The sequence below is a fragment of the Dendrobates tinctorius genome, unplaced genomic scaffold (genome assembly GCF_039654945.1).
Source record: "Dendrobates tinctorius isolate UK_male_01 unplaced genomic scaffold, ASM3965494v1 ptg000013l, whole genome shotgun sequence".
Lineage (NCBI taxonomy): Eukaryota > Metazoa > Chordata > Amphibia > Anura > Dendrobatidae > Dendrobates > Dendrobates tinctorius.
Genome location: NW_027361681.1, coordinates 3997970 through 4015348, shown reverse-complemented (window position 1 = coordinate 4015348; position 17379 = coordinate 3997970). Strand labels below are relative to the sequence as shown.

At 48.0% G+C, this 17379-nt stretch overlaps 1 protein-coding gene across 1 annotated transcript; it reads right to left on the bottom strand.

The window, feature by feature from the left end:
* Positions 1-4372: 4372 nt before the first annotated feature.
* Positions 4373-10894, bottom strand: ZMYND19 (zinc finger MYND-type containing 19). Its single transcript, XM_073558319.1, has 6 exons — positions 10619-10894; positions 7611-7670; positions 6872-6978; positions 6599-6739; positions 5326-5506; positions 4373-4965 (listed from the first exon to the last, which is right to left on the bottom strand). Exons 1-6 carry the CDS (start codon positions 10667-10669, stop codon positions 4822-4824), a joined length of 684 nt encoding a protein of 227 aa, XP_073414420.1. The 5' UTR covers positions 10670-10894; the 3' UTR covers positions 4373-4821.
* Between the last annotated feature and the right edge of the window lie 6485 nt (positions 10895-17379).

Here is a 17379-nt window from a genome sequence, read left to right as displayed (position 1 = left end):
GTCAATTCTTTGTGCGGGTTCCGCTGCGGTTTAACACCTTCTCCATTGTGAGGTGTGCTAATCCGCAGGTAAACCGCAGGTATTTTGACCTGCGGATTTTTCAAAATCCGCAGCACTTCCAACTACGTGTGCACATAGCCTAACACAGCCTCCCCCCCCCATAGTATATAACACAGCCTCCCCATGGAATATAGTGTAGCACCCCTGTAGTATATAACAAAGCCTCCTCCTCCCCCCCCCATAGTATATAACAAAGCCTCCTCCTCCCCCCCCCATAGTATATAACAAAGCCTCCTCCTCCCCCCCCCATAGTATATAACACAGCCTCCTCCTCCCACCCATGGTATATAACACAGCCTCCTCCTCCCACCCCCATAGTATATAACACAGCCTCCTCCCCTCCATAGTATATAACACAGCCTCCTCCTTCCACCCCCATAGTATATAGCACGGCCTCCTCCTCCCCCCCCCCCAGAGTATCTAACACAGCCTCCTCCCCCCCTCCATAGTATATAACACAGCCTCCTCCCCCCCCACAGTATCTAACACAGCCTCCTCCCCCCCTCCATAGTATATAACACAGCCTCCTCCCCCCCTCCATAGTATATAACACAGCCTCCTCCCCCCATAGTAGATAACACAGCCCCCCCCTCCATAGTATATAACACAGCCTCCCCCCCCCCCTCCATAGTATATAACACAGCCTCCCCCCCCTCCATAGTATATAACACAGCCTCCTCTCCCCCCACAGTATCTAACACAGCCCCCCCCTCCATAGTATATAACACAGCCTCCCCCCCTCCATAGTATATAACACAGCCTGTCCCCCCCCCATCCATAGTATATAACACAGCCTCCCCCCACCCCCCCCTCCATAGTATATAACACAGCCTCCCCCCACCCCCCCCCCATAGTATATAACACAGCCTCCCCCCCACCCCCCCCCCCCCCCCTCCATAGTATATAGCACAGCCTCCTCCTGAGGAGATCAAGAAATAAACTTGGGAAAAAACACAAAAATAAATGGGTTTCATATCCTGCTGTACCTGCTTTTTTTCACTAAAAACGCAGCAAAACCTGATACCTGAGTTTTTGCGTTTACCAATTTCTTTCTATGGGTGAAAAAATGCTGAAAGAAATGATATGCTGCTGTTTTCAGAAACGCATCAGTTTTCCAATTCAGTCAGGAAATTAATGTGTGTGCATGAGATTTCTGAAATGTCATAGCTTTGCTGGTACTGTAAAACACAGCTTTTTATTTGCATAAAAACACAATGTTGGAACATAGCCCTATTAATTCCCATCTGGACTACTGCAAGTCTCTACTAACCGCACCTGGAGTCCCCCTGCACTGAAGCACCTTGAGGTATATACCTCCTCACACTTGCTGCTTTTTTTCTTTATGCCATGTAGCGAGTACTGCATTGTTGTGTACTAAATCACTGTATTTTAAAAGGGAGAAAAAAAATCTTTTTCACCTGTAATGTTTGCATGGTTTTGTCTAGCAATGTATACTGAGCATAATTTAATGTGCGATTCTGTTGTGGTTTTGGAGATCTATGATTAAAACATTTATTGAAGGACTAGCATAGTCCTGGAGTTTCTCATACTCCATTTCATACAGAGAACAATTCCCTTGCACTATGCACTTTATGTTTCACATGTGAATCATTATCTGGGAATGTTATATTGTATTGTTTTTTACTTCACTATTGATTTCTTATTTTAAATAGCAGTTGTGCTTCATTGCATCAGTACTTACCTATAGTCTAGCCAGTGACTGCACTCCTTCCAGATCCGTTAGCTTGAATTGTTATATATGCATTTTAATTGTACATTTTTAACTATGCTTCATCAATAAAGATTAATTTTAATCTTCAAAATCTTTTTGGCAAGGTATCATTTGTACCTCCAGTTTTACTTCTGGAAGTTGTGCACTCAGCTTTATACATAGGGATATATATATAATCATTAGTTATAACTAACCGTAGTTAGTTACTATGCCTGGGCAGCGCTGGGCTCTTCAGCTAGTTATATATATATATATATATATATATATAAAAAATGAAATACTCATCTCACCTCTCTGGCCGCTGCTCTGCTCCAGACTCCTCAGTGTTGCCATCTTCCGGCTCGCTCCACTGTGACTGTTCAGGCAGAGCACACACTAGTCATATCATCTTGCCCTCTGACCTCAACCATCACAGTCAGGAGACGCGGACGATGCAGCAGCACAGGAATGGGGAAAGGCAAGTATTTCAAGTACCAGGGCCCCGAGTAAAGGGCGGGTACTCCCGGCCAGTGGCACTGAGCCCCCATAGTGTGTCGGTGTGTGGGCACCCCCGCCTGCTCAGGGCCCAGACACTTGCCTGGGTGCTGACGCCAGCCCTGCGCCTCCACCTTGTGCCAGCCATTGCACTGGTTGCTCAGCCATTGCACTGGTTGCTCAGCCACTGCAGAGTTCAACAGAAATATCTTTCTCACTCGGAGTGCTCCACAGTTGTGCACCACCCTACATCTCCTTCCTCATTTCTGGCTATCACCCCTACATGTGCTATCCTCTCTGCAACTGATCTAAGACTAACATCCTCAATAATTTAAACCTTGCACCTCTGTCTCCAACACTTCTCTCGTGCTGCGCCTGTTTTCTAGAACACAATACCCCAGATGATCCAACTAATAACTAGCCACTACCTTTTTAATGGTGCTTTAAAAAGATCTTTAGACAGGCCTATCACCTCTATGCACTAATCTGTTACCGGTTTCCAAAGACTTTGCTCTTCATACTCTGCTGTCTCCACACCCTCCATGCTCCCAGTAGCAGTTGGTGACTGCACAGGCAGATCCTGGCTGCTGACCAGATCATGCAGCTTTATATAAAAGCCTTATTATAATGTTGGCTGGACCATAAACACATAATCACGTTCTACCTATTGTGCCCCCCCAAATGCCACCATTTTGTGTATACAGCTCCAATACAAAATATTTTCAAAACAGGAGACATTTACATTGGTATATCTCTATTCTTACATCAGTGTGACCTTTGAGCTGCTGCATTATGTGATACTTTGGATAGAGATGGTAGCACCCCGATCACCCGGAGGGCAGCCCTGCAAATCGCCACTTATCTGCCATCATCCTTCTGTTCCCTCAAATAGATGGGCTGGGGATGACAGCAGGTAAGGGGCGATTTGCAGCTAAAGTAAGAGGCTCTGCAAACCAATTCTCTTATTTTTTAAAGGGAAAATCAGACTTTCTGGATGACAGGAATTATAATAAAAGCGCCAGTTCAGCATTCTGTGTTATTCTTCCCTCCAGAGCAGCGCTCTTGGTTGTATATCACCAGCAGTCGCTGCAATGGTCCCGTACTGTACTCCGGCTATGACTGCTGTTATGAATGGGTCACCGAGGAGGAAAAAAGCAACACACGCTAAGTCTCAGAAAACCAGAGAGGTTGGTAACTATGCAGACTGCAGAGCCCTGATCTTAACACACTAGAAGCAGTCGTGGAGCGACCCTACGGTGGTCCTGGACGCCTCATCACAACTGGAGAGCTAAATAAGCCTAAAGTAAGAAAAGAGGAAAACTAACTGCCCCAGAGCAGATCCCAAAGGAAAGACAGCCCCCCACATGTATTGACGGTGAAGCAAGATAAAAACACAAACAAAGGCAGAAAAATAGACTGAGCAAACGATGGGGCCAAACTAACTTGAAAGGACAGGAAAGGAAAGATACTGTCTGCAATCTGCCAAAAAACCCTACCAAAAATAATGTTTAACGCTTCTGATAACAAAATTAACCCTGAAGTCACTAGACTTCTCCCACTATATCAGCACTCTGGAATATTCTGAGAAAGAGCAAAAAGAGGCCAATCTAATAAGGGACAAAAAGACAAAATTGGCAAATACAGATAAATAAGAGTGGAAATTCAGCACAGCCCAGCCCGGCTGGCTGACAACACAAACTGAGTTGACCAACAAGAGCAAGTGTGAACATTAGCAAAAAACAAACTTAACTTGAGATGACTGGAGCAGAGCTGAAGTCCAAGATCTGAGAAACAGACTGAATCACCAGCAACAGGATAGGGCGTTGGCTGTCTTATATCCAGTCTGATACTCCAGAGATCCAATCACTATCCTCCTCGTCAGGTGGCAGACCATTACCAATTAAACTAACCTCACTACCTCCTGTCACTACCAGAGGGAGAACGGAAGGAGAACTCCCAGCTGGTGGAGCAGAAAATGAGCTCATAACAGACTGCATTGCAAAGAAAATTTTTTGCCTTAGAGGTCAGACCCTCTCTAACCCACCAGCAAAGTAGTTCATGGTCCCTTCAGGCTCGATCACCCCCCAAAGCATCAGACCAGTCATCTCCCATCCACTTCTCTTTTATTTTACATGCATAATATTTCAGATCCCATCGACCGGACTTTATGCATCAGATGTGGTTTTTGCCTCATTCCCTCAAGAGCTGGTACAAAAAAAAAAAAAAAAAAAAGGGCAAATCTGAGAACCTGAAACATTATAAAACAACATAAAGACGGACTGTACAGAAAATTATACAAACATAAATTACAACCCCTCCCCCCCAACCCCGGCCAGAGCGGAGCCAGCAGCCCCCAATACTGAAACGGAAGCTCCGGCAGAAGTCCGCGCGGCACTGGAGCCTCCTTCCACTCAAGCCTCACAGGATCCATCGTCAGTGCCTCTGGCGTTTGCCACCAGTCACTCGCACGTGTGCATAAAAGACACAACATCCCGGCCTCCATGTCCAACAGTAATGGAGAGTGAACAGCGAAGAGGAGAGTCCTCGTCACAGAGTCACCGCTCCGGGTCTGGTTCGCAGTGCATGATCCGGATCTTCTCCGAGCAGTGCTTTTTGTGCGCGGGCCAGTCTTTCTGTTGGCACTGGGTACCACAGTATCTCGCTAGTTGGCATCTGCCACAAATATTAAATTCACGTAACTGCAAAAAAAAAAAAAAAAAAAAATTACACAGAGAAAATTCATCCATGGCTGCTTCCCCTCCAGTTACGGCTGCGTGCATTGACTTAAAGGGATAATCCCTTTAAGCAGGTGGGTCCTCATCATTCGCAGGGTTGCATAGTGATGTCATATTTTTTGGGATTATACAAAATGGGAATATCCCTTTAAATAGGGCTGCGCTGGACTTCAGGTATAGCCATCTACAATAGGGGGCGCTGTGTGCACAAATGAAGCATCCAATGTCTGCAATTAGCAGGGGACACTACAAATACAGGGCTGATTAGGTTACCACGTCCCGACCCCCTGATCCCTCCCACCATCCGGGGAGTCTGTCACGCACCTGTTTCTCCATCAATGTACACGGAGGATAGTGACATTCGTAATAAGTGCAGGAATTCTCTTCCTCCCGGACAACCTCTCCGTTGGCGTTGTAGCAGCGTGTGACGTTCAGCAGCGGGAACAAATCTTCAATGGGGTCAGTGGGGAGCTGCTGTATGGCCAGCCAATATAGGGACTGCTCTCTACAGAGGAAAAGGGGCACATCCAGAAGTTAGGTGCCATGTCAGTACACAGTGACCACACCAGCAGAATAGTGAGTGCAGCTCTGGAGTATAATACAGGATGTAACTCAGGATCAGTAATGTAATGTATGTACACAGTGACTGCACCAGCAGAATAGTGAGTGCAGCTCTGGAGTATAATACAGGATGTAACTCAGGATCAGTACAGGATCAGTAATGTAATGTGTGTACCCAGTGACTGCACCAGCAGAATAGTTAGTGCAGCTCTGGAGTATAATATGGGATGTAACTCAGGATCAGTAATGTAATGTATGTACCCAGTGACTGCACCACCAGAATAGTGAGTGCAGCTCTGGGGTATAATACAGGATGCAACTAAGGATCAGTACAGGATCAGTAATATATGTACACAGTGACTGCACCAGCAGAATAGTGAGTGCAGCTCTGGAGTATAATACAGGATGTAAGTCAGAAGCAGTACAGAATCAGTAATGTAATGTATGTACCCAGTGACTGCACCAGCAGAATAGTGAGTGCAGCTCTGGGGTATAATACAGGATGTAACTGAGGATCAGTAATGTATGTACACAGTGACTGCACCAGCAGAATAGTGAGTGCAGCTGTAGAGTATAATACAGGATGTAACTCAGGGTCAGTATAGGATAAGTAATGTATGTACACAGCAACTCCACCAGCAGAAAAGTGAGTGCAGCTCTGGGGTATAATACAGGATGTAACTCAGGATCAGTAATGCATGTACACAGTGACAGCACCAGCAGTATAGTGAGTGCAGCTCTGGAGTATAATACAGGATGTAACTCAGGATCAGTACTGTAATGTATGTACACAGTGACTGCACCAGCAGAATAGTGAGTGCAGCTCTGGAGTATAATACAGGATGTAACTCAGGATCAGTAATGTAATGTATGTACACAGTGACTGCACCAGCACTATAGTGAGTGCAGCTCTAGAGTATAATACAGGATGTAACTCAGGATGAGTACAGGATCAGTAATGTAATGTATGTACACAGTGACTGCACCAGCACTATAGTGAGTGCAGCTCTAGAGTATACACGGTGCTCATCATTACCTCTGCTTGCTCGACACTTCCTCTACCTCGGGTTTCCAGCCCCAAGGAACCACCTGCAGGTTGTCCAGTCTATTATCCACAGTGATGCCGTTGAGGTGCAGGACATGGAAGCCGGGTGCGACACCTCCTTTATGCCTCTGCCTAAAAATAAAGATGATGTGAATAAGAAATTATGGGAAAGTAAATTAACCCGTGAAGCCTTGGCAGCTATGAAACCAATCCTCCAGAACTAAGACAAAGCCCTAAGTGCATGAGGACGGGGGGAGAACTTACCATAACAATTCGTGGAGCAGACGCCCTGACCCTCTCCCCTTGTACTTGTCAAATGCGTACGCGAAGATCTTTGCACCATTCCCATCAGCGTCGACCTCCATTCGAGCCTGGAGGAGGGGCAAAAAATGCGAGATTAGCAGAATATTCCTGTGCACTCTGATGCCTCCCCACATAAGATGTCGGTGGCCTAAGGGTATCTTCAGCTGCTATCAACTACAACTCCGTTTGCTTGCTTGTTGGGAGTTGTACTCTATGTAAAGTCAGAGTGCCGCCGTAATGGGAAAACCACATGTCGAAAATATGATCTGATCCCTGCTGGGAAACTGCAGTATTACACCCCGCCGCTCGTACAGGGGAGGTCTAGATAAGGGGGTACTCTCGCCGACATCCATGTACTCTAAAGTCCTGATGGGACAAAACCTTGAGGCTGTGCGCCCACGTTGCATTTTGTATGCGTTTCCGCTGCAGCGGAAATGCTTAAAGAACGCTAATACAATGCATCCCCATGCAATCCTATGGGATTCCACAGTTGCCGTGTCAATGCTGCGGATTTTACCACTGCGGAATCGCATAGTGGTAAAATCCACATGCTCATTATTTCTGCAGAATCGCGGCGATTCCGCCGCCATAGGATTGCATTGAAACACTCACATTTCCGCAGCATTTCTGCAACGTGGGCACTTAGCCTGAATGACCAAGTCCTGACAGTGACCAAAATGTCTGCAATAAAACTGCTTACTTCAAAAGAATAGTTGTCCACCAGCGGGATGTCCTGCTCATCAATGAGGGTATACTTTATCTGGAAGAAACAGAAACTTTGGGTTAGTGCAAATGAATTCTGCAGCCTTCTCTCTCACTATCTCTGCTTGATGTCACTGAATTGATATATTGTTTATATCCAGATGTAAAAAACCCCAATCTAAATCGCTCTCAAAGCTGAGGGTTTGTTACAGTTGCGTACAAACCAGCAGCACTGATCTATCCTGTTCTGAGAGTTTGTAACAGTGTATCAGTCTGAGATCAGCTGACAGCAGATTGTCCTCACTGGATACAAGTGTAACGGAACCCTCAGCTGAACAAATGATTAGGATGGATTTTATAGTGGGATTTGTAACATTCACTGACAGTAAGAAGAGGTGTGGCAAAGGATTAGGAGAAGAAACCCCCAAGTCTGGAGATGCAGTGCTCTCCCATGGGCGCCAGCGGTTCTGTACGTGACGAAGGTCTCTGGGACGCCGGCAGCTCCAGGTATTGACACACCCATCGTGTGGGAACAATCTGCACATCTTGCACAATCCCAAAACTAACACCACCCCTGATCCATGGCAGAAGCAGGCAGGGAGGACAGGAAGGCGACAGCGTGACATGATGGGAGTTGTAGTGGAGGATCACAGACGTTTATTAACTACCCGCTCTGCACCAGAAGACTGTCCTCATGTGCTGGACAACAATGCAAGGTGCTACTTGTACTCAGGCTGCAAACAACATACCTAATGTTAAAACTGTGGTACAAAAGCCGGGGGCTGCATGCCGCACTCTGTCCCCCCCAACTACACAGAAAAGCAGGGGGCTGCATGCCGCACTCTGTCCCCCCCAACTACACAGAAAAGCAGGGGGCTGCATGCCGCACTCTGTCCCCCCCAACTACACAGAAAAGCAGGGGGCTGCATGCCGCACTCTGTCCCCCCCAACTACACAGAAAAGCAGGGGGCTGCATGCCGCACTCTGTCCCCCCCAACTACACAGAAAAGCAGGGGGCTGCATGCCGCACTCTGTCCCCCCCAACTACACAGAAAAGCAGGGGGCTGCATGCCGCACTCTGTCCCCCCCAACTACACAGAAAAGCAGGGGGCTGCATGCCGCACTCTGTCCCCCCCAACTACACAGAAAAGCAGGGGGCTGCATGCCGCACTCTGTCCCCCCCAACTACACAGAAAAGCAGGGGGCTGCATGCCGCACTCTGTCCCCCCCAACTACACAGAAAAGCAGGGGGCTGCATGCCGCACTCTGTCCCCCCCAACTACACAGAAAAGCAGGGGGCTGCATGCCGCACTCTGTCCCCCCCAACTACACAGAAAAGCAGGGGGCTGCATGCCGCACTCTGTCCCCCCCATCTACACAGAAAAGCAGGGGGCTGCATGCCGCACTCTGTCCCCCCCATCTACACAGAAAAGCAGGGGGCTGCATGCCGCACTCTGTCCCCCCCATCTACACAGAAAAGCAGGGGGCTGCATGCCGCACTCTGTCCCCCCCATCTACACAGAAAAGCAGGGGGCTGCATGCCGCACTCTGTCCCCCCCATCTACACAGAAAAGCAGGGGGCTGCATGCCGCACTCTGTCCCCCCCATCTACACAGAAAAGCAGGGGGCTGCATGCCGCACTCTGTCCCCCCCATCTACACAGAAAAGCAGGGGGCTGCATGCCGCACTCTGTCCCCCCCATCTACACAGAAAAGCAGGGGGCTGCATGCCGCACTCTGTCCCCCCCATCTACACAGAAAAGCAGGGGGCTGCATGCCGCACTCTGTCCCCCCCATCTACACAGAAAAGCAGGGGGCTGCATGCCGCACTCTGTCCCCCCCATCTACACAGAAAAGCAGGGGGCTGCATGCCGCACTCTGTCCCCCCCATCTACACAGAAAAGCAGGGGGCTGCATGCCGCACTCTGTCCCCCCCATCTACACAGAAAAGCAGGGGGCTGCATGCCGCACTCTGTCCCCCCCATCTACACAGAAAAGCAGGGGGCTGCATGCCGCACTCTGTCCCCCCCATCTACACAGAAAAGCAGGGGGCTGCATGCCGCACTCTGTCCCCCCCATCTACACAGAAAAGCAGGGGGCTGCATGCCGCACTCTGTCCCCCCCATCTACACAGAAAAGCAGGGGGCTGCATGCCGCACTCTGTCCCCCCCATCTACACAGAAAAGCAGGGGGCTGCATGCCGCACTCTGTCCCCCCCATCTACACAGAAAAGCAGGGGGCTGCATGCCGCACTCTGTCCCCCCCATCTACACAGAAAAGCAGGGGGCTGCATGCCGCACTCTGTCCCCCCCATCTACACAGAAAAGCAGGGGGCTGCATGCCGCACTCTGTCCCCCCCAACTACACAGAAAAGCAGGGGGCTGCATGCCATACTGTGTCCCCCCAACTACACAGAAAAGGAGGGAGCTGCATGCCATACTGTGTCCCCCAAACTACACAGAAAAGCAGGGGGCTGCATGCCATACTGTGTCCCCCAAACTACACAGAAAAGCAGGGGGCTGCATGCCGCTTTCTGTCCCCACCAACTACACAGAAAAGGAGGGGGCTGCATGCCATACTGTGTCCCCCAAACTACACAGAAAAGCAGGGGGCTGCATGCCGCTTTCTGTCCCCACCAACTACACAGAAAAGCAGGGCGCTGCATGCTGCACCTTGTCCCCCCAACTGTACAGAAGGAAAGGGGCTGCGTGTTGCACTGAACACCTGCCTTGCTGTCCTAAAGGGGTAATGTTTGGGATCAGGCAGCTCATTCCTCGAATACACTTCCACAATCGTGCTGGACTACATGTGACCAGCAGAGGGCGCGTAAAAGCAACAGTTCCAGGGCGCCCCCGTGTGGTGGTGGGTTGTAATTGCAGGCGTCCCCTGCTCACCACGCCGGTCAGGGAGAGCTGCTAACGAGTCCCCTCCCACAAGCGGGTGTGTCCACACGAGACCTATCTATCCTGGGGTCTGATCGTGCGATGCCGCAGCTCCGGGCACTCACCTTACCGGCCACCCGGCCGAGGCGCACGATGCCAAGCTTAAAATCTGTCATGGTCGGTGTGAGGTGAGGGAGTGACAGCCAGACGCACGCCACTCTCTCCTGCTCGTCTGTCGCTGCCTCCCTCGGTTACGCCACGTCTTCGGCTGACGAGCCCCTCCCACGTCGCCGGTAACGTGGAGAATCGGCCGACCGGGCTCTCCCCGACGCCACACGAGGGAGACCTGGGCTGCCACGCACCGCCTCTCCACCGACCGCGTTCACAGGCGACACCCAGAAGGGGCGGGGCCTGGGACTCCAACAAACCAATCAAAGAAGGCAGTGAACGAAAAGCTACTGTGCGCGGCCGGTACACGCCAGCCAATCAGCGCGCCTGGTGGGCGGGATTTGTCGCATGATCCTGACGTCACAAGGGAAGAAGGCGGAGCCTCAGAATATTGACGTGAGTTTCGCGGGAAAAGAAAAGGTTTTTGAGCGCCAGAAAGTGACGTCAGCGCAGGATGAACAGGTGGTACGATTTAAAGGGCCAGTGCAGGCCCGTCACGTGGTTAAAGCAGGCCCTTCAGCAGCAGGTGACACAGGGTCCGCGTCACAGCACTTTCCTGCAGAATATGATGTACCTTACTGCTCCTATTTTTCTGGTCCATGCAATCCTTTACTAGAATTTTTATGTGGGCGCATGAGGGAAAAAGCAGTACTCTTTGTATAAGTCCACGATGTGCTGGGATTGTTCCAGTATTTAAAGGGAATGTCCTCTTGGGAAACTTTTCCTTTAATGCAGGTATTTGGGCTTCATGAGACACTTTGCCTCATTTGGCTTTTTATTTTCCTGCACATATTGCCATAATTCAGCGGAAAGGAGCTCAGAAGAAGCAGGTAACAGGTACAGACCCCCAGCACAAGCTTACTAATGCATTCTCTGTTAACTCATTCTGCAGAAATCTATTCACCGGCAAGAGGATGGAGGAGGCAAACTGCAAAGTGTTTCATGGATCCCAGCAAAAATGTTTTTTAGTCAAATAACCTGTATTCAAGTAAGAGGGGAAAATAAGTCTCTAAAGGTGGCCAATCCCTGTGGAGGCACTGGGTGATAAATTGTACATGTGATTGGGGGTCTGACAGCAGGAACAATCATCGATCTCAGGAAAGGGGCTGCAAAGTGTCCTCTGCAGCATGGAGGCTTAGCCTTACATGTGCTGTTCCACCCCATTCATTCCACAGGAGAGTACTGAGCGCAGCACTCTGCCCTGTCCGCCAGTCCAATAGTGTGCATGGGGGATGCACCTATGCAGCCCCCCAAATTTCAAATGCCCTTTTTTGGGATCTCTGCCATCGGCCCCCATTGATCAGCGTGTAGCCTAAAAATAGATGATCGCTTTCAATATTGGGAATAAACCTTTTAACTTTAAATCTGTGACTCTGAACAGTTTCAGCGGTTCCATGTTTTATGTAAAACTGTTTTTTTACTAATTAACATGAATCCCAGATCCCCCCCCCCCCCCCCGGGTCTCTCCAATCTCGTCTGCAGCAGCTGATGGGGCAGAGCGTCTGCGCTCACCCCGTTCATGTATGGCAGGATGCAGGAAACGGCACTTTAGGTGTAATCTGCTGGGCCTGTCTGGACGCAAGGCTCTGTCCCAAATCACTAAAAATTATATAATATTTTCTGGTCCTCAAAAAAAGACTGATATTCCTCTGTTTTTGGACCTTTGATTATACCATTTACTAATGACAGAACTTCTGAATTTTAATGGAAACGTGGACACAATCAGTGAGCTCTCACACTTTTTTTCTATTTGCAGCTCCATTCACTTAAATGGAAGTTGAACAAATCTGATGGTGCAAAACGAGCTGCAGACGTGACATTTCCCAGATGATACAAGCAGTGATTGTTGTGCTCAGGTTTTGCAAATATTTTTTTTTTCTTTCTTTTATTGCAGTTGGGTGAGAAATAAGCAGACCCCTCATTTCCCGCACACTATTAGGCTGTGTGCACACGTTGTGGATGGTGCGTTTTGACACCTGGTAATGGAGTGGGTGTAAACCACTGCCAATTCCACACAAAGAATTGACATGCTGTGGATTTAAATCCGCAGCATGTGCACAGTGTTTTTTTTATTTCCATTGAATATAATGAGCACATTCTCTAGACTGAATCCAATAGTAACAAACCCTCAGCTGTGATTCCCGGGCACAATGTATAAATGCTTCCAAAGCACCGTCACAGGACTTCATTAGTATCTGTCTTCTCTTACAGACCCCCAAGACTCCAGGGCCAAGTGTCACCCACCCTGCTGGCCTGGTGGGTAATGCAACCACAGCAAGGGAGGATACACTTCTGTCCAACACATTTTGAAGCACAAAATCTTATTGACTTTCTTTCTAAGGTGGTACGTCCCTTTAAGTTTCCTCAAATGCTCCATTTTCTGCAAGGACATTTCCACACTGCAGAGTATTGCATTGGCCGAGGGTTCAGCTTGTTTCATCTGTCCGCTACTTCCTGCAGAATCACAGGAACAAGCAAGTAATGCATCACTGCATAATCAATGGTTAACTTGCAGTCTGTAGCCATGGAGACACATAGCCCTGCATAGGAGCAGCATATAGAAAATGACAGATTTTGAATGAGTGAGCTTATAGCGTGAAATGTTGATGGGTAATGAGGAGGCAGTGCGGTGGCTCCTAAAGGCCAATGCCGAGTGTGAGGATGATGCTTATATGTCATCACAGGCGCTGTGGCTGTGCAGACTCTGCAGAATTTTTCGCGGTTTCTAAACCGCAGAAAGAATTGACATGTCAATTCTTTCTGCGGATTCCTATCTCCTCCATTGAGGAGATGGTGAAACCGCAGGTATTTTGACCTGTGGATTTATCTGCAGCGTGTTCACGTACCCTAACCCCGATTATGCTGACCCAGCAGAACAATTCTCTAAAACCTGCTAGTGCCCGAGTCAAAGACACAAATTGCTGACGGCAGTCCCTCCGAGGGTGCTCAGAGTGTTATAGACAGATGACTGTTGCCCCCGAACAGTTGATTTCAGGGGGCTTGGTCCTTAGTGACCACTAGTCTTTTACCAGGCAGAGGCCAATCTGCAGTGGTGCAAATGCATAACTTCTCTGAGCTGATTAAAAGTAGTGGACAACCCCTAGATTCTAATTCTGCATTGAAGCATTACAATGAAACACTTCAAAGTGCCCTGGATGAATTTGCACCTCCTATACATAAAACACCACAACACAGACGGCGACAACCCTGGCACACCCTGCAAACACGTTTCCTGCAGCGGTGCGCCGAACGTCTGTGGCGAAAATCCAACCTACCTGAAGATTTCATCCATTACAAGTTTATGCTTCGAACATACAACACTGCCCTTCACCTCTCAAAACAAACCTATTTCAACACCCTCATCACCTCACTGTCCAATAACCCTAAACGTCTCTTTGACACTTTTCATTCTCTACTCGCCCCAACCACGGAGCTTCGAGCTGACGATCTGGCCAATTACTTCAAAGAAAAAAATTGACCAGATCCAGGAAATTATCTCCCAATCACCTCATACCATGCACTGTCCTCCCTCCCCCACTGCATCTAGCTCACTCTCTGAACCAGTCACAGAAGTAAGCAGGCTCCTTGCATCTTCTAGCCCAACCACTTGCACCAGTGACCCATGTCCGTCACATCTCCTCCAGTCCCTTTCCCCTGCTGTCACCCCTCACCTAACTAAAATATTTAACCTCTCTCTCTCTTCTGGTATCTTTCCCTCCTCATTTAAGCATGCCATCATATATCCACTACTTAAAAAAAACATCCTTCGACCAAAACTGTGCCGCTAACTATAGACCTGTCTCTAATCTTCCTTTCATCTCTAAACTCCTGGAACGCCTGGTCCACTCCCGTCTTATCAGCTATCTTTCAGAAAACGCTCTTCTCGACCCTCTCCAATCTGGTTTCCGCTCTTTACATTCTACTGAAACTGCCCTCACTAAAGTCTCTAATGATCTACTAACAGCTAAATCTAATGGTCACTACTCCATGCTAATTCTCTTGGATCTCTCTGCAGCATTCGACCCTGTGGATCATCAGCTCCTCCTCACTATGCTCCGTTCCATTTGCCTCAAGGACACCGTTCTCTCTTGGTTCTCCTCCTATCTCTCTGACCGCTCCTTTACTGTATCTTTTGCCGGTTCCTCCTCCTCTCACCTTCCCCTTACTGTTGGGGTTCCTCAAGGATCGGTTCTAGGCCCCCTCCTCTTCTCTTTGTATACTGCCCCTATTGGTCAAACAATCAGATTTGGTTTCCAGTACCATCTCTATGCTGATGACACCCAATTATACGCTTCTTCTCCAGACATCACGCCAGCCTTTCTAGAAAACACAGGCAATTGTCTAAACGCTGTGTCTAACATCATGTCCTCACTATATCTGAAACTGTAAAAGACTGAACTCCTGGTGTTTCCTCCCTCTACTAATGCACCTATACCCGACATTGCCATTTCTGTGTGTGGTTCCACTATTACTCCCCAGCAACATGCCCATTGTCTTGGGGTCATACTTGATTCCGAGCTTTCCTTTGTCTCCCACATACGATCACTGGCTCGCTCTTGTTATCTGCACCTCAAAAACATTTCTAGAATTCGACCTTTTTTTTTTTACTTTTGACTCTGCAAAAACTCTTACTGTTTCTCTTATTCATTCTCGTCTCGACTATTGTAACTCTCTTCTAATCGATCTTCCTCTTACCAAACTCTCCCCCCTCCAATCTGTCTTGAATGCTGCTGCCAGGATCATATTCCTCACCAATCGTTACACCGATGCCTCTACCTTGTGCCAGTCATTACACTGGCTACCCATCCACTCCAGAATCCAGTACAAACTTATTACCCTCACCCACGAAGCTCTTCATGGCTCAGCACCACCCTACATCTCCTCCCTTGTTTCAGTATACCATCCTACCCGCGCCCAGAACCTCCCACTCCCGTCTCCAAGACTTTACATGTGCTGTGCCAATTCTTTGGAATGCACTTCCCAGGTCAATACAATTAGTCCCCAATCCCCACAATTTTAAGCGTGCCCTGAAAACTCATTTATTCAGACTGGCCTACCGCCTCAACACATTAACCTAATCTATCCCTATTAACACAGCCAAAAGTTTTTACAATAACCATGTTCCCCGCATCATGTTCCCACATGCTTTATGCATCCATTAGCCCTCTGTATCTGTACTGTTACACACTTATTATGGCTGGTCCATACAATCAGGGCAACTGTTACCACCCACCTTTCCTGTCTCCCTCTTTCCTAATAGATTCTAAGCTTGCGAGCAGGGCCCTCATTCCTCTTGGTATCTGTTATGATCTATGTCATTGTTATGCTTTAATGTCTATCGTCTGTACGAGTACCCTCTGAAATGTAAAGTGCTGCGGAATATGTCGGCGCTATAGAAATAAAATTTATTGTTAGAGAAACCATCAGCAGGACTCATCAGTAAGGGATCACTCACACTGGCATATAGCCAGCGTATAACTCGGACAAGTGCTCACCCGTGTTTCACTCGGTCCAATGTTATACTATGGGGCAGAGCCGACTAGTGTTTATTTTCTCATGTCTAGTCGGCAGGAGGAAAAAAAAAAAAATCACTGTGCGGTCTACTGTATGGCATGCACCCATTCAAACCTATGGGCATGTGCAAAACAGGCCAGTCGAGTGAATGGAGCAGGTCACCCAAGTTGGCGACATCCTCACTGCTCTTGTGTCAGACACACCGGTCACGGTTTATTCCATTAACTAATTCCTTTTGGCACAACTTCTATACGTACCTGCTGACACTAGTTAGCATCTCCCTCCTGATGAAGCTGCATTCGCAGCGATAAGCATGGGGCTCTCCTTGATTCATACCATTATCATCACTTTGATAAGCACAGCCTGGATCCTTACAGGTTCTCCCCAACCAGTTGATTCCACAGTGCTGGGTATTTGGGCATCTGCCTCCCTGGCCCCTATTACATGTGGTGCAGTTGTTAGGCATTCATAGCTGTGTGGACTTTCTATATCTCCACTTTTTACTTAGTACATAGTTTCAGTGAACAATGTTACTATAGGGCGTGTCTCATTTATGTCACTTTACAATCTGTGGGGATGCCCACATCTGGTATTATATTGTCTCTTGGGTCATTGACCTTACTTCTGTGTTTCATGGAACTTCATGAAACACTGTACCTACAGGTTATCATATAAAGATACACCTCCTTGTGCCCTTGCCAGCAGTTTGTCTGCTACACTGTGGCAGGTTCCTGTACCATATTGTTCATATCCATAGGCTTTGTCACACTGCCTTTTGGAGACAGGGGTGTTATTACAGTTTTAAATGCTTTTATTGTTTTTGTGTCAAAGTTGTATTTTTATCCCATACTTAGGTGTGCACGACTTATATGCAGACTTTACCATTAATTGTGTTCTAAACATTTGAAGTACCAGTTTGGCTCAAATTAGTGTATACATTTAGTGGTGCACCTTCTTCCCATCTTTTAATTCAGTAGCTGTGACATCACCCTTCAGCTCCTGCAATAGAAGACACCTGGGTTATCCAGCTCTGAGGACTTTGTTAATTTAATGAATTTGGGTATAAATATTTTTGCAATTGGGTTTCGCTAGACTGTTGCATAGTGGTGTAATGTGTGACACCACTCCATCCACTTTTACAGGCACAGTGGTGTAATGCAATGGGCATTGCATACATAGTGCTGGAGCATATCAGAAGCGATGG